Source organism: Akebia trifoliata, chromosome 8 (genome assembly GCF_017979445.1).
Source record: "Akebia trifoliata isolate Shusen 1 chromosome 8, ASM1797944v1, whole genome shotgun sequence".
NCBI classification, from domain to species: Eukaryota; Viridiplantae; Streptophyta; class Magnoliopsida; order Ranunculales; family Lardizabalaceae; genus Akebia; species Akebia trifoliata.
Window position 1 is genome coordinate 27,035,268 of NC_141382.1, and position 21,170 is coordinate 27,056,437.

The following is a 21,170-nucleotide window of genomic DNA, read 5'->3' on the forward strand; positions in this document are numbered from 1 at the left end:
ACAACGACTGCTCTCTCATCACAACTTTCCAGGGGCATTGCTTCCTTCCTGAATCTCTTTGTAAATTCTCTGAGGCTCTCTCCAGACTACATTCACATGCCGAGTATAGCATCAACATCTCCGCGACTCTTTTTGTTGTCAATGTAACGTGTTACAAAGGCAGTGCAAAACTCCTTAAAATGAACTATAGATTCACATGGAAACTTGTGGAACCAAGTTCATGCGTTTTCCTGCAGGTTAGATGGGAACAACCTGCACATTAGTTCTTCGTTTCCCTCCCACAAGACAAGCATCTACTGAAAGTGGAAAAGATGTTCCACCGAATCTTTTGTCCCTGAGTAAGGGGTGAAGTGCGGCGGCATGAATTTCTTCCGCCAAGATCTCCACTGTAAGGAAGACTTCTGAATCCCCCTGACAGCTTGTGCTGCCGCTGTGCCCATGTCAGTACTCTTCATTGTCTCATTCTATTTTCTAATCATCTCTCTGATCTCCTTTCAAGTCTGACCCATTATGGGCTCTGCTTGAGTAGTTGCACTAGCAACTTCTGTCTCTCCTTCTCCCATTGGGATCAACGGTGAAGCATTTCCTTCTGTATTTGAAGCACAATCATCTTCAGCAGAAGGCTGAGGATCTCTCGGTGGGAGATCTTGTCTCACTGACTATTGGTTATTGAGACACTGACTTAGATTTTGATTCTATTTAACTAAATCGTCAATTTTCTTCCACATCTCTTTTTGCTGCTTACTCATGGTCTCCAACATTGCCAAGAGTTGAACATCTGCGGCTGGTGCCACAAGTGGAGGTGCATTGACTTCGACGATTCTTATAGATCTCACCATTGTTTTAACTGAAATCAATATGCTATTGGTGTTCCCACGAATGGCACCAATTCTGTGTAATCAGAATCCGGTGGACGGTGTTGATGGATTCTGCCTCATTGATCCAAAGTCGCTCCTGTCACTTCCCTCCTCATGTCGGCCTGGTACCTGCCAAAATCATTCCAACGCTCAAGTTAGAGAAGTAAACGAATAGTCTAAAGAACTAGTTAGACTTCTAATCCGTCAAAAGATCCCTTCTTCTGTGCTAAGTATGTTATTTATGGACCCTTTCTGCGAATCAGGGTTTCCTCCTCTCACGGATAATGATCCTGGGAATCCCCTAATTCCGTGGATCCACAAATGGAAGGGGATCTTCTGAATTGGTTATATTATATTAGGGAGACTTCCTCCGAGATCTCTGGGCTTGACGTGTGAAATATCAGGATTACGGTTATTTTATAATCAGGTCTGTCATGCTTGGCAGACCAGGTCTCATTTAGTGTTGTGCTGCCCTTCTAGCCAGACTAGGGGAGATCTTTACTTTGACCTGCCCTACTGAAGGGTAGCGCCTGTATATTGACCTGTGCGTGGTACCACTTAATCGGCTTAGACATGTGTATGGCTTAGATAATTGCACAATTATTTCCTTCTACAAACACAACACCTACAATATGAGATTTTACGTGGTTGACCCAAAGGCTACGTCCATGGAGGTATGAACGTTGAAACTCAATTTCACTATGAAGAAAACGAGGTAAATCAATACAAGGAGTCACCTCTATCAATTAGCTTCACCTTCTTCTAGATCTTAAGCTTTTCAAATTTCTCAACCTCTCATTTATTGGGTTTTCTCTCTTTCTCTACAAAAGACTTAGACTTGGAGTTAGATTTCTTACAAAAGAAAATAAAACCTCATCCTTTTAGAAGTACCATAAAGTGGGTCACGTATATAAGTTACAAACCCAACCCAAATTACCTTAGACCGATTAAAAACTACACACATACTTGGATTGGGCCTAATAGTTTTTGAGCCATACTTCAACACGATCTTGGATCTTGGATCTTGAATAACAAATAGTTATAATGGAAAGGGACACGTGCTATCTGCATGGTGTCAAGGTAACATTTCCTCAAAATTATGGATTCTTGTCATACACTTTTGTTAATTATAAAGAGAGTTTTTAAAATAAAAATATTATTTTATGTAATTATAAATAAATTATTTTTAATGTAATAATAAATCTAAGATATTTTGTAACTTAGAAACATTAATTAAAATGAATTGGTATCAACAATCGGGTTGAGCCTAGACTTTGGATTTCCCCACTATACCCAAAAAGAAAAAAAAAAGAAAAAAATATTTCTATAATCAAGTGTTGCTTTCGACATAATTGAATATAGGAACAAGATTAGCTCAAAACAGATCATTATCCCACACATCATAATTTAAATCCTAACAAGTCAACTGGGGTTTTGGTTTGCTAATCTCATAACATCCTGGTACCATTTAAAAATGTGTTCAAAAATCACTTTTGATGCTCAAAAACACTTTTTGAGTTCATCTAATCATTTGAAAAAAAAAAAGTGAAATCAGTTTCGCTTCTACATGAAACCAAAAAACAAGGAGCGGCTCAAACCGGCTTCCCACTTCCAACATATATTTTAAGTAATTTAATTTTTTGGATGATCTTTGTTGTTGGGATGGTGACATAAGAGATATCGGCCAGAAAACACACACACAGACACACCACTCTTGAAAGTTGAAATAAAACTCTTCACATATGCAATCAAATACATGGGTGGTTTGAATCCAGAAAAGTGGTCATGAGAAGATATTGGGAGCTGGTAAGTTATGTCACTTGCAGTTTTTTTTTTTGGGGTCTAAGATTTTTTTCCCTATGTATAAAAACAAAAATAAATGCAATATGATTGTGGTAGAGGGAAATCGTTTTCTCGAAAAATGACTTTTCTACAAGACCTTTGTTATTTCTAAATGACTTAAATACCCACATCTTCAATCTCTAACAAAAAGACCTTTGTTATTTCTAATTCCGTCTTCAAGCTCTTCAACATAAATGATAAATTTCTTTTAATCTATTGAACCTTTCTTCAATTTATCATTTTCATCCTTACCTAAACATTTTGTTAAGAAAAAAGAAATCTTAATTTCCTAGTCAAAATTCGATTATTTTCAACTTTCAAGAAAATCCCATTTCACTAAGATATTTGAAGGTTGAAGTAAAAAGAATCTTAGAGTTGGAAATGAGTAGTTTTGAGAAAAAAGAAATGATTAAGGATTTTTCTCTAGAGTTGAAGTAAGTTGAGAGCATTTAGATCATTTAAATTAATTTATGAGAAAAGACGAAAGGTCATGAGGGTATGAAATTAGTTTGAAAACATAGGGGTATTCAAAGATTCACCAAAACATGGAGGTGTTTGCCTAAAGTACCTAATAGTCCAAACTCCAAAGTGTAGATTATGCCGTTTTTAGTCATAATGACCAAATTAGAAAGTCATTGATAGGGTGAAGTTGCAGCTTATAACCACTTTAAGAAGGTTATTTTGGTCTCATGAAGAATTGGTATATTTTCAGAGTACCTTGAATCTTGATATATAGATAATAAAGCTATGATTCATCACAGTTAAATATCAACACAAAAAAAAAAGCCGTCTTTTTTTTTTTTTTCATCTGATTAGATAATCTGATTATAAGTTCATCTCAATCTTTCTATATATCCCTGAAGAATTTGTTATTAATTTCACCTGAATCCCCAACAAATCTACAATTAAAAAGGGACCCACCATTTCACAATTTTCTGCTTTATTCTCTGTCTCTCTCTCGGAGGCCTGATAGGAAAACTGGGCAAAAAGGTTAACAGAAGAGCTTGAGGAGTTTGTTTAGGCTGATGCACAGTAATCAGCCCATAGATTTGCAGCTTAAAACCACTGGTTTTTGGATTCCATCATTATCCGTTGTTCTTTTCATCCACAAGATTAACCCAAAGCAATACAGGTATTTTGTTTTTGTTTTTTGTGTGTTTGTGTGTGCGGAGGGATGAAATTTTGTAAGATATTTATGTTTTTTTATTTTTCATGGATTTGTCAGATGTTTAGGAGATGAAATGTTTTTCTTTGTGTTCTTGTAAATTTAAGCTGTAAAATTTTATTTGGGTTTTTTTTTTCGAGCAAATTTGAAGCTTTAGATGCATAAAAGGGGAGTGGGAATCTTAAAATATTATGTTTAGATGATTTTGCAATATGGGTAGGTTCTGAAAGTTCAAGTTTTCAAATTAATGAAGAGAATTCATCCATAATAGCTGTAAGGGTTTATGTAGAAGTTCAATTCTATAATTGCAAAAAATAAAGGGTAGAATCTTGAAATTTTCATTAAATTGTTGGTTTGGTATGATTTTAATAAGAAAATCTCAGCTGGGTTTTATAATTTTAGTGAAATTTCATGTTGAAAAGCTTGGACAGGAACCTACTTATTGTTGCACTTGGTCAGTCATTTTGATATATAATAATTAAGGTTAAATATTGTCAGGTTGATTGTTTGGTTTGTGTTTGTGGTCATGATTTCATTGCAAAACCAATTCTTTTAATTAGGAAGAGATCTAACCAATGATGTTGAGAAAGATCTAATCAATGTCCAGAGGTTGTGGCGTTGTAGATCTAATTTTTTGATAAATTTGCTATGTATCTAAGATCAACTTTCAAATCTTAGTAAACTCTGCTCGAGGAGAAAGTATGCCTTTTTTTTCTTTTTAAATTTATGTCACGATTCATATGGTTGTGAAGCCTCATTTACAAGTTGGTTGCTATTTCTTCTAAGGTTTGTTTTATTTTGTGTGAGAAATTATACCTTGAGCAGTGTTGTGTTCCAAGGAATCTGGATCTCAATTTTAACTTCCACTAGAACAAAAGTTGGTGATAAAATATTCTTATATTCTATTGGATTGTATCAGGAAAACCCCTTATTTATCCAAAATTTATAAAAGAAATTAAAAGGTCAAGAGGAACCATACAGTAATCATTGCTTGTTGTAGCCAAGTTTTAGAATGCCAGTTTCTTTGGGTGTTTCTGAAATTCAGAAAACTGAAACTGAATCAAAACATATCAATACATTTTACAAATGTTTGTAAACATTATATTTATAAAACTTGTTATTTAAGTAAATTTGAGAAAAAAAATTAAGTGATTAAATAAAAGTTAGAGTTGAGTGGCATACTTCTTTACATTTTCAAAACAAACATGGTGTACCTTGAAACATTGCATTTTATGGCATTATAAAGTTCTAGTTCCCTTCTCCTCACCCCCTTCTCTCAGGTTTAAACCCACAAACTAAAATTTAAAATTCCCCTTTTTAAATAGAAGATGAAGATTTTTCTTTTCTTTTCTTTGTTTTTTTCAACCCAATGTGATCTCTGGCTTTTTTACCCTTTGGAAAAGTGAAAATTAAAAGTACTAATAGAATATACCCTACATGTATGAATATGCATCAGTATTTCTTTCAAAACATACATACATTGTGATTTTGCTAGTTTAGTGTGAAGTTCTTTTATTTGCCAATTTGGTATTTTATTGGACAATGCCACTCTCTATGATGAATATTTTCCAAAGTTGGTTTTATTTGAACTTTTCTTCTAGATCCATGTCATTGGGGAGAATTGTGGCATGTTGGGTCATTGGAGGAGCAAAATAGTTAAGTTTTTCAGGGTAAGGAGGAAGATATCCAACTTCTGGTCATGACTACCAAAGCATACCTATTCTTATAGTCTAAGTTGTTCAAGAAGCTGAAGGGAATTGTTATTTGAGGATATTATCCTCAAGTTGGAGAGGTGGTCCAGAGGAATGACTAGTGGTTAGGTGGTTTATGTATTTTGCTGCAGTATGGTTGGAGATTCTTGTTTCCTTTTTTTTTTCCCAGCTTTTTAGTTGTTTCCAGAATGGCAATCTTGACCTCCTAGTTCTTTGCATTTGGTTCTCAAACAAGTTTACACTTGTCAAAAAAGTGGTGAAATTTTGGGTTGAACCTGGCTAGCTCTGAAGCCAGATTCCACTCTCCCATTGACCACCTTACATAGTATCTTGTTGAAAGCTTACACTATGGCTATAAATAGAAATCAAGAGAGTGAGGATCACCCTATCATATAACTTCTGAAAAACCAGTAGGCGCTTGTTTGCAGTTTATTGGGGCATCTAGAATGAGAGAACAAAGTGTGTTTTTGATGGGTAAGGAGAGTTCCATCAACAAGCTCAACATCAGCATTTTAGGCCTTACTTTCTTTTTTAGCAAACTCTTTAAAGAGTTATGGGGCCTATTTTATTTTGTTTTTGTTGTTCTATAGGTAGGTGACCTTGACCTCCTTTTGTTTTCTTTGTTTCTGTTAATGGAATCTACATTTATCATAAAAAATAAGAGAGCTGCTATTAGCCCTCCAACTTTTGCTTAGTACAACCCCAATTTCTTAAATTATTTATCACACCCCAATTAAAGATTAAAGCTCACACTTCAAACATTACAAAGGTTTGGCTCAAATAATAATCTCTACAATGTAACACTCGGTCAAACAATTTTAGTAGTTGTTTACAATGATGATTATCCTAAACCTGAAAAATAGAAATCTAGCAAAAAAAATGAGAGAGCTTCTGTTGGCACCCCAACTTTTACCTATTCTTTACCATTCATTTATTTTCTTTATTTTTAATTGGGGTGTAATAAGTAAAAGCTTGGGTGTCAATAGCTGTAGTGCCCCCCAATTCTAACACGAATATCCATGGTTCTATGCTAGAGTTCAAAGCACTAAAATGAAACTCCCAAAGATGATAATATCATAAGTAAATAACTCAATGATAAAATAATAATATAGTAGCGGAAACATAGAAAAAATCTGAACTATAAATGTGACAGTAACCTACAAAATACCTGAGTGCATGAGTACTCAAATATTAAAGCTCAAAATATAATAGTAGAAAGTATAGGCATAACATTGCTGACACACGAGAATCCTCACACTAACATCAAAATCCTACTCTCATACTCAAAATATAAAAAAAAAAATGAAGCAAAAGACTCTTAACATCTATACTGGTAACTGAACTAATAGAAGTAGTTCCAATACTCGCTTGGAAGTGGACTCTGATTGTCTTTATGTCCTACAAGTTGGAACTCCTCTGGTGGCTCCTCTAAGTGCTCCTCGATTAAGGGGAGGATCTGCAACTGAAATGGTAGGATGAGTAATGGGGAGTTACCCAACAAGAAAACAACTATCTCAAACTAACAGTCTCTTAAATATGGATTTGAAAATCATTCTAAAGCATTGAAACATATGCAAGTTTTTCAGTGTAAATAAGAGTAAAACTGTACAATCATGTTGGAAATATAAGTGAAACATTATTTAGACATTTTGCAAATAATTCCAACTGAATTTAATAATGCATATCTAAAAGATCTAAATACAAGCAGTGGTAGTGTAGTTGATAAGAGCATTGAGAATCACAACTGGATACCTCCTAGTCAGGATCTGAATTTGTTCCAAACCTCACCGGTGTGGAACCCCATCGTTAATTCCTGATTTTGTGGCCGGTGCTATACTTACCACATTTGAGTAACCATTTATCCGGCTCAGGTTGACTGTTGATTGTAAGCATAAGGTACAGGTCTTTTCACGAAGTGTGAATACGTTCGACTACTCTAGATTGGTAATGATCACTAATTAGCCCATCTTTATCTAAGTCTATCAGGCAAACATATGATTCCTGAAAAACATCTCTCATTTCCACAAACTACCGTTACATCACAAAGTTCACTGGTAAAAAGAGAACGGAATCTCTCGAATCTCAATTGTGATGCTACTCTCCTATGCATCCCATACTACATAGGAGTTTACCATCCCAACCGTACATCCTACGATTATATGGCACTCCAAAAATGACATGACAAACTATTCCTTCAGGCATTCACAGATTCTTTTACAAATCCCAAAATATATACATATTTGCATACTTTTCATTTTGAAAACAAACTGGAAAAATAATAAACAAGTGTGTGGAATGGATATTTAGTTTCCTACCATGCAACGGCCCAACCTGGTAAAAATATACAACAATACACATCGCCTCGCAATAACATAATTTAAATAAACATGCAACATCACCTCGCGATAACAGAAAGTAAAGGTTAGCCCTAGATATCCACTCGCCAACACACACACACACTCAACGAGAATCTATACTCATTTATGAAACATAGGACATCGCACTTACAATGCGATCCCTCAAATTTTTTATCACTTAAATCACTTTATCTCTCAAGTTCAATCAAAACTTGTATACGCTTTTGGAAGAGCTAAAAGTAATGTTTTCACTAAATTTAAAACACCCAAAAACCATTTAATGAAATTGTTTTAAAGAAACTTACGAAAAATGGTCAAAAATGGGGTTTCTGTCGGTGGCACCGATAGAACCCACGTCCAACACGAACAGTTTTAAGAAAATTGCGATTTTTTTTATTCCAAATTTGATTTTTCTTTAACCAAGTTCAAAATTTATTTTTTAAAAACATAGATCCAACACTAAAACATCTAACAACATGAACATGATCTTTGTAAGGATATTGTATTTTTAATAAAAATATTAAATATTTGGATCGAAAATTTCGATACATGAAATCTACGACTATTAGGAAGATCTAGGACTTCCTTGTCTTTGATCCAAGCCTTCAAAAGCCACGAAATCCTCTATGGATCGAATTGAGCTGAAAGTTGCCTCTCGAAAATTGCTGAAAACTTTAGTTCTTCGGTTCCCCTCGAAGCTTGCAAGGAGCCGATCACTTCTCTCTTCTTCGCCGAATCCTAATGGGACCCTCTAAGTAGGTGAAAATTGAGGTAGAAGGTGAAAAGAGGTTAGGGTTTTCTCTAGGGTCTCTTTTTAGAAAGAAAAGATTATAAGAGATGTAAAATTTTGTAAATTGACTTAAGTTTGTAAAGGTCATTTTATTATTTGTTTATTTTTGTTTTAAAAAGTCTATGTCCCAAGTTCCATTTTTAACGAACTAATAGTCCATTTTGGGTGATTTTTCGATATGAACCTATTGGTGTCTTGTAATTTCCAAAATTCTGACTCCATCAAATTGTATCCACTTTAGTTAGATATTTGACACGTAAATTGATGATTTCTTAATTTTTTTCCTTTGAACTTCGATTGATGTGTGCTTACAGGCTCAAGTATGTTTTTCTACTGTTTTGGATCTAATGGTAATGTTAAATTTCCTCAAAAGTTTGTAAATAAAAATTCGTACTTTAATCCACTACATAAATTCAAAATTTTGAGGAATCATAACTTTAAATTTTCCTTGAGATATGAGTTGAATTTTCAGGTGATTACAATAGCAACTCTAAAAAACAATTAATGAGTTATTTTATAAGTAATCCAGGAAAAGTTAGCAGGACTCCTTACTATATTTAGCATCTTTCATTAGTTTAACTAGGAGGTATGTGCAAACGCAAATGTATCAAAAAGAGCTGAATGTAATTTAAAATTTTGATTAATGGGTTTTTAAATATTACATTGTAAAGAAAAAGAAAGATAGTTTTTGTAATTTAGAAAATTAACTAATGCGATTTTAGGGTTGTGGGTGGCAATTTTCTTCGTTTTTGACCAAAATTACCCTAGTTATATTAGGTTTAAATGTAAAGAGGGGGGTATCTGTGGGATCCAAAATTTGGTGTCAAACCACTTCTACTCCACCTTTTCTCATTATAATAGTAAAGATTAGGCCTTTGATTGGGCTAGAAGAATAAAAGTACAAAGAAAATCCTGTGAAATGTGAAGATCTACTTTAACATGTAGGGATAAACTAGTTGTTGTCAAGGTGTTGCAGTGGTTGAAGACTCCTTTTGAATTTAAAGGCTTATTGCTAATAATATGTTTTACTTTTGTGGAAACAGGTCTGATGGATGCACAACATTTAAGATGTCTGGTCAACAGCATTTCTCGTTTCATTCATCTAGTTGCATGCCAGAGTGTCAAAACTACCATGCCCATGCAGAAGGATTACAAAATTATGGTGGGTTTATTGAAGCTTCTGAAGCCGGTGCTCGATGAAGTTATTGATTCCCAAATACTTTTGGATGAACTGCTAGTAAGAGAAATTGAGGAATTGGATGTGGTTGTTAACGAGGCTAGAGATTTGATGGAGAAGTGGAGTCCAAAGATGAGCAAGATCCACAGTGTGAGTGTTATTATTATTAACTTTAACATTTGTTGGATACCTCTCAAAGTTTTATGATCAAACATTTTTCTTCTCTGTGGACTTGCATTAGCTTCCTACAAGTTTTTATTTATTTATTTATCTTTTGGTATAAGGCTTCACTGATGATGATTTAATTTCTTGAAAAACTAAAATTCCAATAGAAATTGTGGGATATAGCAAAAAGTCAAGGTTTTAGTATCTAACATTTTTCAGATGGGCTCAGGGAAACTTAATATGTGAGTTCCAAAAACTTGGCATGTTTGGATCCCTTATATGCACACTTATATTTTGAATGAATTGGCATTTGAAATGATCACATATTGTAAAAAAAGAAAAAGAAAAAAGAATTGTTCTTTGATCTCCAGGTCCTACAGAGTGAGCCATTGGCAATGAAGGTCCAGGGTTCTTCAGTGGAAATTTGTCAGATATTGTGCAGATTGCTACAATCGTCTCCATTTACTTCACATTTAGCTTCTGTTCAGGTACTTAAAATCGGGAATTCTTTGTTTCTTCAGTCTCATATTTTACTTGTATTAAATGGGTTATTTACTAAAATATCTTTCTTGGTGAATTGTTTTCAGCACTGTATGCAGGATCTTCAATGTTTAGAACAAGAGAGAATATCAGAAATCATAGAAGAGGCTCTGAGAGAACAAAGGGAAAATCAAATCCCTCACACGAATCATCTTATAAAAATGATTGAATCACTTGGATTGACATCTAATCAGGAGTTATTGATGGAGAATGTGGCATTGGAAAAGGAGAAAGCAATGACCCAATTCAAGAAGAAGAATGGGGAATTGGACCTCATCGATCAAATTGTAGATTTGACTTCACATATTCGTGGTTGCATGGCTAAATTTGCTCCTCAATTTGGGGCCATAAATGGTCTACCCATCCCTCCGTACTTCCTCTGCCCATTATCATTAGGCTTGATGGTGGACCCTGTAATTGTGGCATCCGGACAAACCTATGAGAGAGCTTTCATTCAGAAATGGATTGATCATGGTCTGACTATTTGCCCCCAAACGCGCCAAACTCTTGCTCATACAAATCTTATTCCCAATTACACAGTCAAGGCTCTAATTGCTAATTGGTGTGAGGATAACAATATAAGCTTTTTTGAAACCACCGCTAACAGCAATAATATCTCACCGTATGTTTCTCCACGTGATTTCATTCGTGCAGATAGTTTCCGTGATTCTCTAAACAGAAGCAATTCCACTTCAAGGTCCTCTGTAGATGTTGGAAATGGCTCTCAAAAACAAAGGGTTGTTGAAGTTTCATCAAAATATGGTGGTGGGGATGACGTCAACATAGGAGAACAAAGAAGAATGACTACTCCAGAGCATGACCAATCATCCCCAGAACAGTCATATATTCACAGTCGGAGTGAATCAGCCTCAAGTGCCATTTCAAGCATCGAATACATGCCGCCGCCTACAGCATTCACAGCAGATCCTCCTAATGAGTGTCCAATGATTTCTTCTCCTTCAATTAAAGATTCAAAGCTTTCTCCATGGCTCTCCAAAACAGGAGCAGTGGCTGAGATTAATGGGAGTGGTAACCATCGCAGAAGCCTCTCTCTTCCATTTTCAGACTCTGGGTCCAATGATTTAACAACTTCTTCCCATGTCAAGAAACTTGTAGAGGATCTAAATAGTAAATCTAATGAAGCACAAACAGAAGCTGCAGCGGAGCTTCGACTTCTTACGAAGCACAATATGGAGAACCGCATTATTATTGCTCAATGTGGGGCTATTGCACCACTCGTCTCATTGCTATATTCAGTCATGAAAGTAACCCAAGAGCATGCTGTCACGGCCCTCTTAAACCTATCTATCAATGACGACAATAAGGCCAGAATTGCTGAAGCAGGAGCAGTAGAACCACTTATCCATGTTCTTAAGTCGGGAAATGCTGGGGCCAAAGAGAACTCTGCGGCTACACTATTCAGCCTCTCTGTATTGGAAGAATACAAGATTAAGATTGGTCGTTCTGGTGCTGTTAAGGCATTGGTTGATCTTCTAGGCTTTGGGTCCCTCAGAGGGAAGAAAGATGCTGCCACAGCCTTGTTCAACTTATCAATCTTTCACGAGAACAAGGCACGTATAGTCCAAGCTGGGGCTATTAAGTACCTCATTGAACTGATGGACCCTGACACGGGAATGGTTGACAAGGCTGTGGCACTTCTTGCTAACCTGTCGACTATTCCCGAGGGGCGATCAGCGATAACTCGTGAAGGTGGCATCCCATTACTAGTCGAAGTTGTCGAAACCGGGTCCCAGAGGGGGAAAGAAAATGCAGCCTCCATCTTATTGCAATTATGCATTAATAGTCACAAGTTCTGTAGCCTAGTTCTGCAAGAAGGAGCTGTGCCACCTCTCGTCGCATTGTCTCAGTCTGGTACACCAAGAGCGAAAGAGAAGGTCTATTTCTAATCGAAACTAATCGTATCTACATAAACATGAACCTTTACCAATGGTTTCAATCTCGGTTTGAGGTCTTGTCTCATCCATGGACGAGACCGAGTTGTCTTGGACGAGTCAACTCATCCCACAAGAAATAAACCACTTAATTCAGTTTATGTATATGAAAATAATTATAAACTTTTTCAGAAAATAAGGTAGATTAGTAGATTTTATTTTTGTTAAATCATGTTTTATTTAAATAATAAATGTTTAAATTCTAAACAAATAATAATTATTTTCATTAAAATATACAAAATCCCGGTTGACTTGGGCGAGATTTAAAACCATGCTTTACCATCTATTTTTTAATATTATAATTCATTGGTTCTTGTACGGGTTTCCATGGTTTCATGCTTTTCCATATATGTATTTGAGTTATTAAAACAAACTACATGCTCAAAGCAATATGTGATTTTGGAGATTGAGGGATTGAGAGAGATGGGAAAGTGAAAGAATGATTTTTTTAATTTTTTTATATATGTATGCAGGCACAGCAGATTCTTAGTCATTTTCGAAACCAGAGAGAGGGAGCCCTCTGGAAAGCAAAATCATGATTTAGGGATGATTGAAATTTTGGTATTTCGCGTGCAAGTTTGATGTTCTAATAGGTTTGGTATTTCTTAGTACAGCATGATCACCACAGTTGTTTCTTCAATTCAATGTAAGATGCTCTATTTCTGCCTCTGACAAAATACTCTTACAATACATTATCAAATATACGTTTTTGTTAATTCGGTTTGTTGGCAGTGTGACTTGTACAAATGCACACAGATAATAGATGACTTGAGTAGCAAATTTGGGCTATTTGTCTCTTAGTTGGTAGTTCGAAGTGAAGTCATTATGGTGTGGTGTGCCAACTGTATCTTGTTTCGCAGATATCTGTGTACATGCTGTAAACTCTCTTCGTAATTTGTTGTAGAATAAATAGTACAGTTTTTCTATTATTCTAGTTTTAGTGGAACATTGGGTCTCTCTTCCATTCACACACAATTTATTCTTGAATCTTGATACTTAGCATCGATTTAGATTCTATTCATTGGATTTCAATATTTTTCTTACCATTGCTGTTGGTTCATGAAATTTTATAACAGGATAGATCAATTAATTTTAATGAACTTTACCGAGGGCGTTTAGTCCAAAGATTGTTACTGATAGACTGATACAAGGATCATATTTTACCTAGAAACTTTTTAATGACACATGCGTGAAGAAAAAGGTTGGTTTGCCTGCCACGTGAGACTTGTACATCAGGAGTTGGGACACCCATGACTTGACACCACCCCTACGTGTCGACGACACTCCCTTTTCTTGATGTATATACAAAGTTTCCTTGGTAATAGTGCATTTGGTATCACCCTTTCTGACATCTCCGTAATCTTCTGAATTTGGATCTCTTCTTTTCAATCATGTAAGAGAATTTTGTAAATTTTTCTTCCATTCTTAATGTTTTGGGCATCTGGAATGAGAGGAACACATGGGTTTTAAAGGAAATGGTCTAATGAGTGGTGAAGTTATCATCCGATATATATATATATATATTTTTTTTTCTTTTTTGTGTATGTGTAAGTTATGTAACGAATTTGAAGGTTTCTTCTTTTAGGATCTCATTTTTAGGTGGGGAATCATTGAATATTGACTAGATGTAGTAAGAGGTTACTTATTGTTTGCATTTATATATTTTTCTTTTTATTGGAAGGTTTCTATTAAAATAAGTCTATATTTGTCCTTTCTTGTCTTTTCCTCTACTTAGATTATGTAATACATTTAAAACCTAATTAAGGCTAATCAATGAGATTAACATTATTCTCTCAATTTTAACTTGGTATCAGAGCCTCTCTCTCTACCTCCATCGAACTCCTGCTTCTGCGACAAACTCCATCGATCTACTTCGTTATAACAACCCTAAACTTCTCGTCTTCCATTCATATCACCCTACAGGGGTTCTCCATCAGGATACACCCTAATCGCATCATACGATAAGGAGTTAACATCCGTTCAGAGCCTGCGATCAGGCTGTATTCACAACAGTGATGCTGTTTAAGAATTGCGACACCCAAAATGACTTTGTATGAGCTCTGCTCTGCAACACCCAAAATTTGTTGTTTCAACTCCTGCGATCACAATATATGACAGGTTCTTAGCAGGCAACACCAGTGGGTGGTTGCTCTGCCTCGTACGAAGTTAATAGGTGGCTGTTTGAGCCTTGTGATCACAACAGGTGCTTGATTTTGAGTAGGCGACACCTTTAAGTGGCTGCACTGCCTTGTGCGACACTAGTGGGTGGCTATCTGGGTTGTTTTTTATCATAGCAAGTGATTCTCTGCCCTCTGCGACAGTAGTGGGTGGCTGTTTGTTCTTCTTTATCACAGCAGGTGATTAACTTTCAGCAGGTAACACCAGTAGATGACTACCATACCCTGTACGACACAGTAGATTGCTATTAGAAGTCTTGGAAATCACAGCAGGTGAATATTTTTTATATTTCGATCATCGTAAGAGTTATATGAGGGTGGCAGCAGTTATTTTGAATGCATACGGAGGCATGTGATTATAGCAAGGTGTTGTTTGGGGCTGTTTTAACAGCAGTTTTACTCCCTGGGTCTCTACGCTTGCGAGAATGATTGCTCGGGTAACCCACATCAGTGTTTAATCAACTCTCACATTTTTTTTCTCGATTGTGTATTGTCACCTTTAGGGTGTTGCGGTCACTTTATCCTAGGGAGTCGTGTCCTCATCTTACTTGAACTCTCTTCCAACCAAAGTACTCGGATTATTTGATGGCCTCTGAGACATCTTCCTCCTCCATCACTAGTAAAAGTAATGGATCGAGTGATCTTCCTTCTCACTCAACCGACTTTCCCGGTATTCAAATTACTATAGTAAAATTAGATGGTCCTAATTATCTCCTTTGGGCACGATCAATTGAAATGTTCATTGGTGGAAAAGGGAAGATCGGTTACCTCACAGGGGCGGACAAACAACCTGCACAGACCGATAGTTCTTACTTCCATTGGTTTGCTAATGATTCTATGGTCCGTTCTTGGCTAGTTACTTCTATGCAACCACACATTGCGGCTGGTTTTATGTTTTCCTCGACAGCAAAACAGATATAGGATTCCGCAAAGAGCATTTACTCGCAACGTCAGAACAGCGTCAGAATTTTCAACTTGGAGCGTGAGATTTCTCGTCTTTCACAAGGAGACTCTTCAGTTACCACCTATATATTACAGCTACGTGCTCGATGGGAAGAGCTGACTTTCTATTCCTCGTTCTATGCTTGAAAGGATCCTCTTGATGAGACATTATATTCGTCGATTCTGGATAAAAATCGGGTTTTTTAGTTCCTAACTGGTCTTCGGGATGAGTTTGAGTATGCAAGAGTTCATTTATTGGGTATGGATCCTTTTCCATCCCTACAGACCGCATATTCGTATGCCTTAGTTGATGAGAGTCGTCACGTGGTTGTTCTACCTCATTCTGTGGGAGATCACTCCGCTATGCTTGCTTGTCTATCTTCTTCAACACAACCCCCCAGTGGGTCTATGCCTACCTGTCAGCGACATAAGTGTGATCATTGTGGAAAGTTGGGTCATGTGAAGGTTCGATGTTATGCACTTCATGGTCATCCTAACCAGCAATGTCAACAGTCTCAACGATAGCTCATGTAGTTTCTCAGTCGATTACTGATACAACACCTCCTTCAGCTACTACATCTTCATCAGAGTTGGTATCTTTATCCCAGGCTGAGCTTGACAAGTTCAGGAAATTCTTCAATCAGATGGAGACTTCATCTCAGTCGGTCTCTACATTCGCTCACTCAGGTACTTTTGCATCTGCACACAGTATTTCCACCACTTCTTTACCATAGATCATTGATTTTGGTGCCTCCGATAACATGATCGGTACGTCCTCCCTATTCAAAACTCATAGTATTTGTTCTGGCCATCGCAAGTTTCGCCTTACTGATAGTTGTTTGTCCTCTATAGCTGGTCAAGGTCATTTTCCTGTTACATGTTCGTTATCCTTGACTAACACATTGCATGTTCTTCAACTTACTACTAATCTTATATCTGTTAGTAACATTACCAAAAATTTGAATTGCAGTGTAATTTTTTATCCCTCTCATTGTATTTTTCAGGATCTGGGGTCGAAGAGGACGATTGGCACTGGACGTGAAGTGAATGGACTATATCTCTTAGACGTTCCTAGTTTACCTAGCACCCATTCTACTTCCCAGATTAGTAGTAATAATCAATCTAATAAGGCTCTTATAATGCGTTGGCACTTACGAGTAGGGCCACATTTCTTTTGGATATTTGAAACACATGTTCCCTACTTTATTTAATAATAACAATTTACTTGATTTTTCTTGTGAAACTTGTCAATTAGCTAAACATGTGCGTTCCTCTGATCTTGTTAGTATGCATACTACTGTACCTGCTTTATTTGACCTAATTCATTCTGATGTGTGGGGTCCTTCTCCGTTCCCATCCACTCTTGATTTTCGTTATTTTGTCTTATTCATTGATGACCACAGTCATACTGCTTGGGTCTATCTTATGAAACACGAGTGAAGTTTGTGGGATCTTTAAGCAATTTCTTGTTAAGGTTCATACCTAGTTTGGTCGTACCATTAAGATCTTCCGTTCTGATCATGGTACTAAGTACACCTATAGTGAGGTATTAAAACTTTGTTTAGATTCTGGCATTGAGTATCAAATGTCTAATGTTAAGACCCCTCAGCATAATGGTCGTTCAGAAAGGAAAAATCGTTATATTCTAGAGTTAACTCGTACTATTTCTATTGGTATGAACGTGTCCTAATCTTATTGGGCCGATGCCATTCTTACTGCTGTTTATCTTATTAATCGAACCTCCTCTTGGGTTCTTCAGTTTGCCACGCCCCTTTCTCAACTCTATTAGGATCGTCCCCTGTTTCCCTTTTCTCCACGTGTGTTTGGATGTGTATGTTTTGTTCAAATTTTTGACCAAACTCGTACTAAACTTGACCCTAAGTCTGTAAAATGTATTTTTTTGGGTTATTCCTCTACTTAGAAAGGCTACTGGTGTTACCATCCTCCTTCTTGACGAAAATTTATTTCTCGGGATGTTTCTTTCTTTGAGTATACCTCATACTACAATGGGTCCATTAGTACTCAATCTGAGTGGTTTCCCCTAAACTCCCCGGATGATCCCATTCCTGCTTCATTTCCTCTTCCCTTACCAGTTCCTTCTTCTCCACCCCCTGTCAGTTCGTCACCTCCTCCTCTGCAGGTTTACTCTCGGCGTCCATGCGATACTACCATTACTTCTATGTCAGACCAACTCGCCTCCTTGCCTCCAAATCAGTCTCCTTCTGTTCCCTATGATGATCGTCATATTACCACTCGTAAGGGTAAACGCACTTGTACTTATCCTATTTCTAATTATATTTTTGATTCTACACTCTCACCCTCCTATCGAGAGTTTTCTTGCCTCTGTTTCCGCTGTTTCTCTTCCTACTACTGTTGCAGATGCTATTGTCCATCCTGAGAGGCGAGCAGCTATGATTGATGAGTTGAATGCTCTTGAAAAGACTCAGACTTGGGAACTTGTTCCTCTCCCACCTGGAAGAAAAGTTGTGGGATGTCGTAGGGTTGTTACATTTAAGCATAATTCGGATGGTTCTATTGCTCGTTATAAGGCCCGTCTGGTGGTCAAAGGGTATGCTCAGACTTATGGGATTGATTATTAGGAGACATTCGCTCTGGTTGCCAAAATGACCACCATTCGTGTTCTTCTTTCTGTTGTCGCTATTAGAGGTTGGCCTCTCTATCAGTTAGATGTCAATAATGCGTTTCTCAATGGTAATCTCCAGAAAGAGGTTTATATGGTCCAACCTCCTGGATTTCTTACACCTGCTTCTCCTACACATATCTGTCGTCTTCGCCGTTTTCTTTATGGCTTGAAGTAGTCTCCTCGCGCATGGTTTGAGCGCTTTACTAAGGTTATGCATCAGTTTGATTTCCATCAGAGTTTTGCTGATCACACCCTTTTCTGGTGTCATTCCCAGGGTAAAACTGTTGCTCTGATTGTTTATGTTGATGATATTATTCTTACTGGAGATGATGTTGATGGTATTTCTGAGGTAAAAACTTAGGCCGTCAATTTGAGATTAAGGACCTTGGGCATCTTCGTTATTTTCTGGGTATTGAGGTTGTGTGGTCGCAGTCCGGTATATTTATTTCTCAGCGAAAGTATGTCTTTGATTTACTTAGTGACTCAGGTCAGTTTGGTTCTCATCCCGCTGATACTCATATTGAGCAGAATCACAGGTTGACTGATTCTGAGGGGGAGTGTGTGTCAAATATTGGGCAGTATCAGCGACTTGTGGGGAAATTGATCTATTTGTCTATAACTCGCCCAAACATTGCTTATGCAGTTATCGTTGTAAGTCAGTTTATGTACTCACCTCGAATATCTCATCTTACTATAGTCTATTGTATTCTTAGATATCTCAAGGGATGTCCTGGTCGATGTATTTTATTCAGTAATCATGACCATTTTCATGTTGAGGCATGGACAGATGCAGATTATCCTGGTTCAGTGACTGATAGATGTTCTACTTCTGGGTACTGTACTAAAGTTGGTGGTAACTTGGTAACTTAGCGCAGTAAGAAGAAGGATGCGGTTTCTCGGTCGAGCACTGAATCAGAATATAGAGCTATGATACTTGGAATGTGTGAGTTGTTGTGGCTCAAGATTTTATTAGCTGACCTGTGTCTTCTTGTGCCAGTCCTATTCTTATTATATTGCGATAATAAATCAGCTATTAACGTAACGGCAAATCTGGTTCAACATGACAGAACTAAGCATATCAAAGTTGATCGTCATTTCATTAGAGAAAAGATTTTTTCTGGATTTGTACTCCCTTTGTTCCTACATCTCAACAACTCGCTGATGTTCTTACTAAAGGTGTTAGTAAAATCACCTTTGAAGGTGTCCTGTCCAAGTTGGGCGTTGTTGATATTCACGCACCAACTTGAGGGAGAGTGTTAAAATAAGTCTATATGTGTCCTTTCTTGTCTTTTCCTCTACTTAGATTATGTAATACATTTAAAGTCTAATTAGGACTAATTAATGAGATTAACATTATTCTCTCAATTTTAACTGTTTCCTCAACTTCTTTGCATGTTGTTTTACCCTTTTGGTTTTATTGAAATCTTATACTTATCCAACTAAAAATATTGGAACCGAAACTGCTAGAGCTTCAACGGTATGCATAACAGATTCAAATACTTGTATTAATATAATTCTAACTAAGATGCTAAATTTATTTTTTATTTGTTTATGTTTTATTATTATAACTTTTGATATTTGAGTACCATTACTGATTATCTTGGTTTCAGAATTCTCTCTCAGTACAAGAAGTGATGAAATCAAGACATAGAGGTCCCCGAACTGGAGCCGACACATTGGCACCGCAGTTAAATACTTTCTTCCTTTAATGCTTGCTGATTTGATTTTCAGAGAGAAGAAAAGAGCCTACCGTCCAGGATTCGTGGTGTCAGCTATCCTCCCAGTTTTAGCCAATATTTACAGGCAGCTGTTTGTGTTCCAAGTAAATCTATGGTGTATGTGTAGGGATGAGACGCACCATTCCTTTCATTTGATTGCAATTGTTATGGTTAAGTTTATTATTTTCAGGTTGGGATTAGATCGAGGTGTATCTGGGACCAATCCCGTAAGAATTGGATTGGATCTGTAATCAATTTGATAATTATTGGTTTTGTTTGGGTCTTTTATCAGATTAGATTTTTATTGGATTTCAATATTTGGATCCAAATCTATCCAAAAACACATGGATTGAGTTCAAATCGCTCAATTTATAAAGTTTATTATATACTAACCAATTCCCGTGCCTACAACATGAGTCATCCACTCGCATGCATGTGTTTCTTACATGTTGAAAATTTAATTGAATCAATAAAATATCAAATCCAATTAAGCTGGTAATTTGTAATCGTAGTCCTCAAAATCTCATGAAAATGTTCTTTTTTGTTTTTTGGGCCTTGTACTAAGGTTTTGAAATTGTATGGCATATTTTAGATTTGTATAACACCTTGAATGAATAATGTAGGACTAGGGCTGCAACCTCGCGGGGTTGATGGGTAAACTTAGGCTCAACCTAACTAGCAGAACCCTCAACCCAAGTTGAATTCAACCCAATCATTGGGCATGAGTTCATTCCTTAACCCAAACTCAACCTGAACTTGAGTTTCTATAATCGGGTTGAGCTTGGGTTAGTCCAAGTTAGGTAATTTTGGGCGGGTTGAGCTCGTTGAACAATCCTAAATAAATTCGTTTTGATCAACAAATAAATTGTATATATCTTAATTCTTAAACAATATATACAACATCAAATGCAAAATCAATAGTAAAAAAAATTACATACAACCTCCAAATCCATCATTGAAAGAATATTTAGACAAAGCATATCAAACCAAAAACCACATTAATAATATCAAATTGTCTACATGCCTGTAGCTACGTGGTTTTCGTCGTCATGACGACCACAACTACTAAATATTGGAGTCGCCACCATTCAGATTGGAAATGGGTGTGAATGGTCACCCGGTGTGTGCCTTG

General features: G+C 36.6%; 1 protein-coding gene across 4 annotated transcripts; it reads left to right on the forward strand.

Annotated features, from left to right (window-relative positions):
• The first annotated feature begins 3,462 nt into the window (after nt 1-3,462).
• On the forward strand, nt 3,463-20,311 carry LOC147396442 (ARM repeat superfamily protein). Of its 4 annotated transcripts, none has more exons than XM_086450771.1 (6): nt 3,463-3,831; nt 9,767-10,050; nt 10,437-10,553; nt 10,653-12,500; nt 13,031-13,203; nt 19,931-20,311. In XM_086450771.1, the coding sequence occupies exons 2-5, from the start codon at nt 9,772-9,774 to the stop codon at nt 13,094-13,096; spliced, it is 2,310 nt and encodes a 769-aa protein (XP_086306897.1). In that variant the 5' UTR covers nt 3,463-3,831; nt 9,767-9,771; the 3' UTR covers nt 13,097-13,203; nt 19,931-20,311. The 4 variants fall into 4 exon arrangements, with proteins under 4 accessions (XP_086306897.1, XP_086306895.1, XP_086306894.1 ...); XM_086450768.1 differs by lacking the exon at nt 3,463-3,831 and adding an exon at nt 3,851-3,883; XM_086450770.1 differs by lacking the exon at nt 3,463-3,831 and adding an exon at nt 3,926-4,080.
• Nucleotides 20,312-21,170: the final 859 nt, after the last annotated feature.

Bases quoted from the DNA above. Each gene is read 5' to 3' on its own strand.
- LOC147396442 (XM_086450769.1), top strand. The intron at 10,051-10,436 runs GTGAGTGTTATT...TTTGATCTCCAG, and splicing joins AGATGAGCAAGATCCACAGT to GTCCTACAGAGTGAGCCATT. The intron at 12,501-13,030 runs GTCTATTTCTAA...ATATGTATGCAG, and splicing joins CACCAAGAGCGAAAGAGAAG to GCACAGCAGATTCTTAGTCA.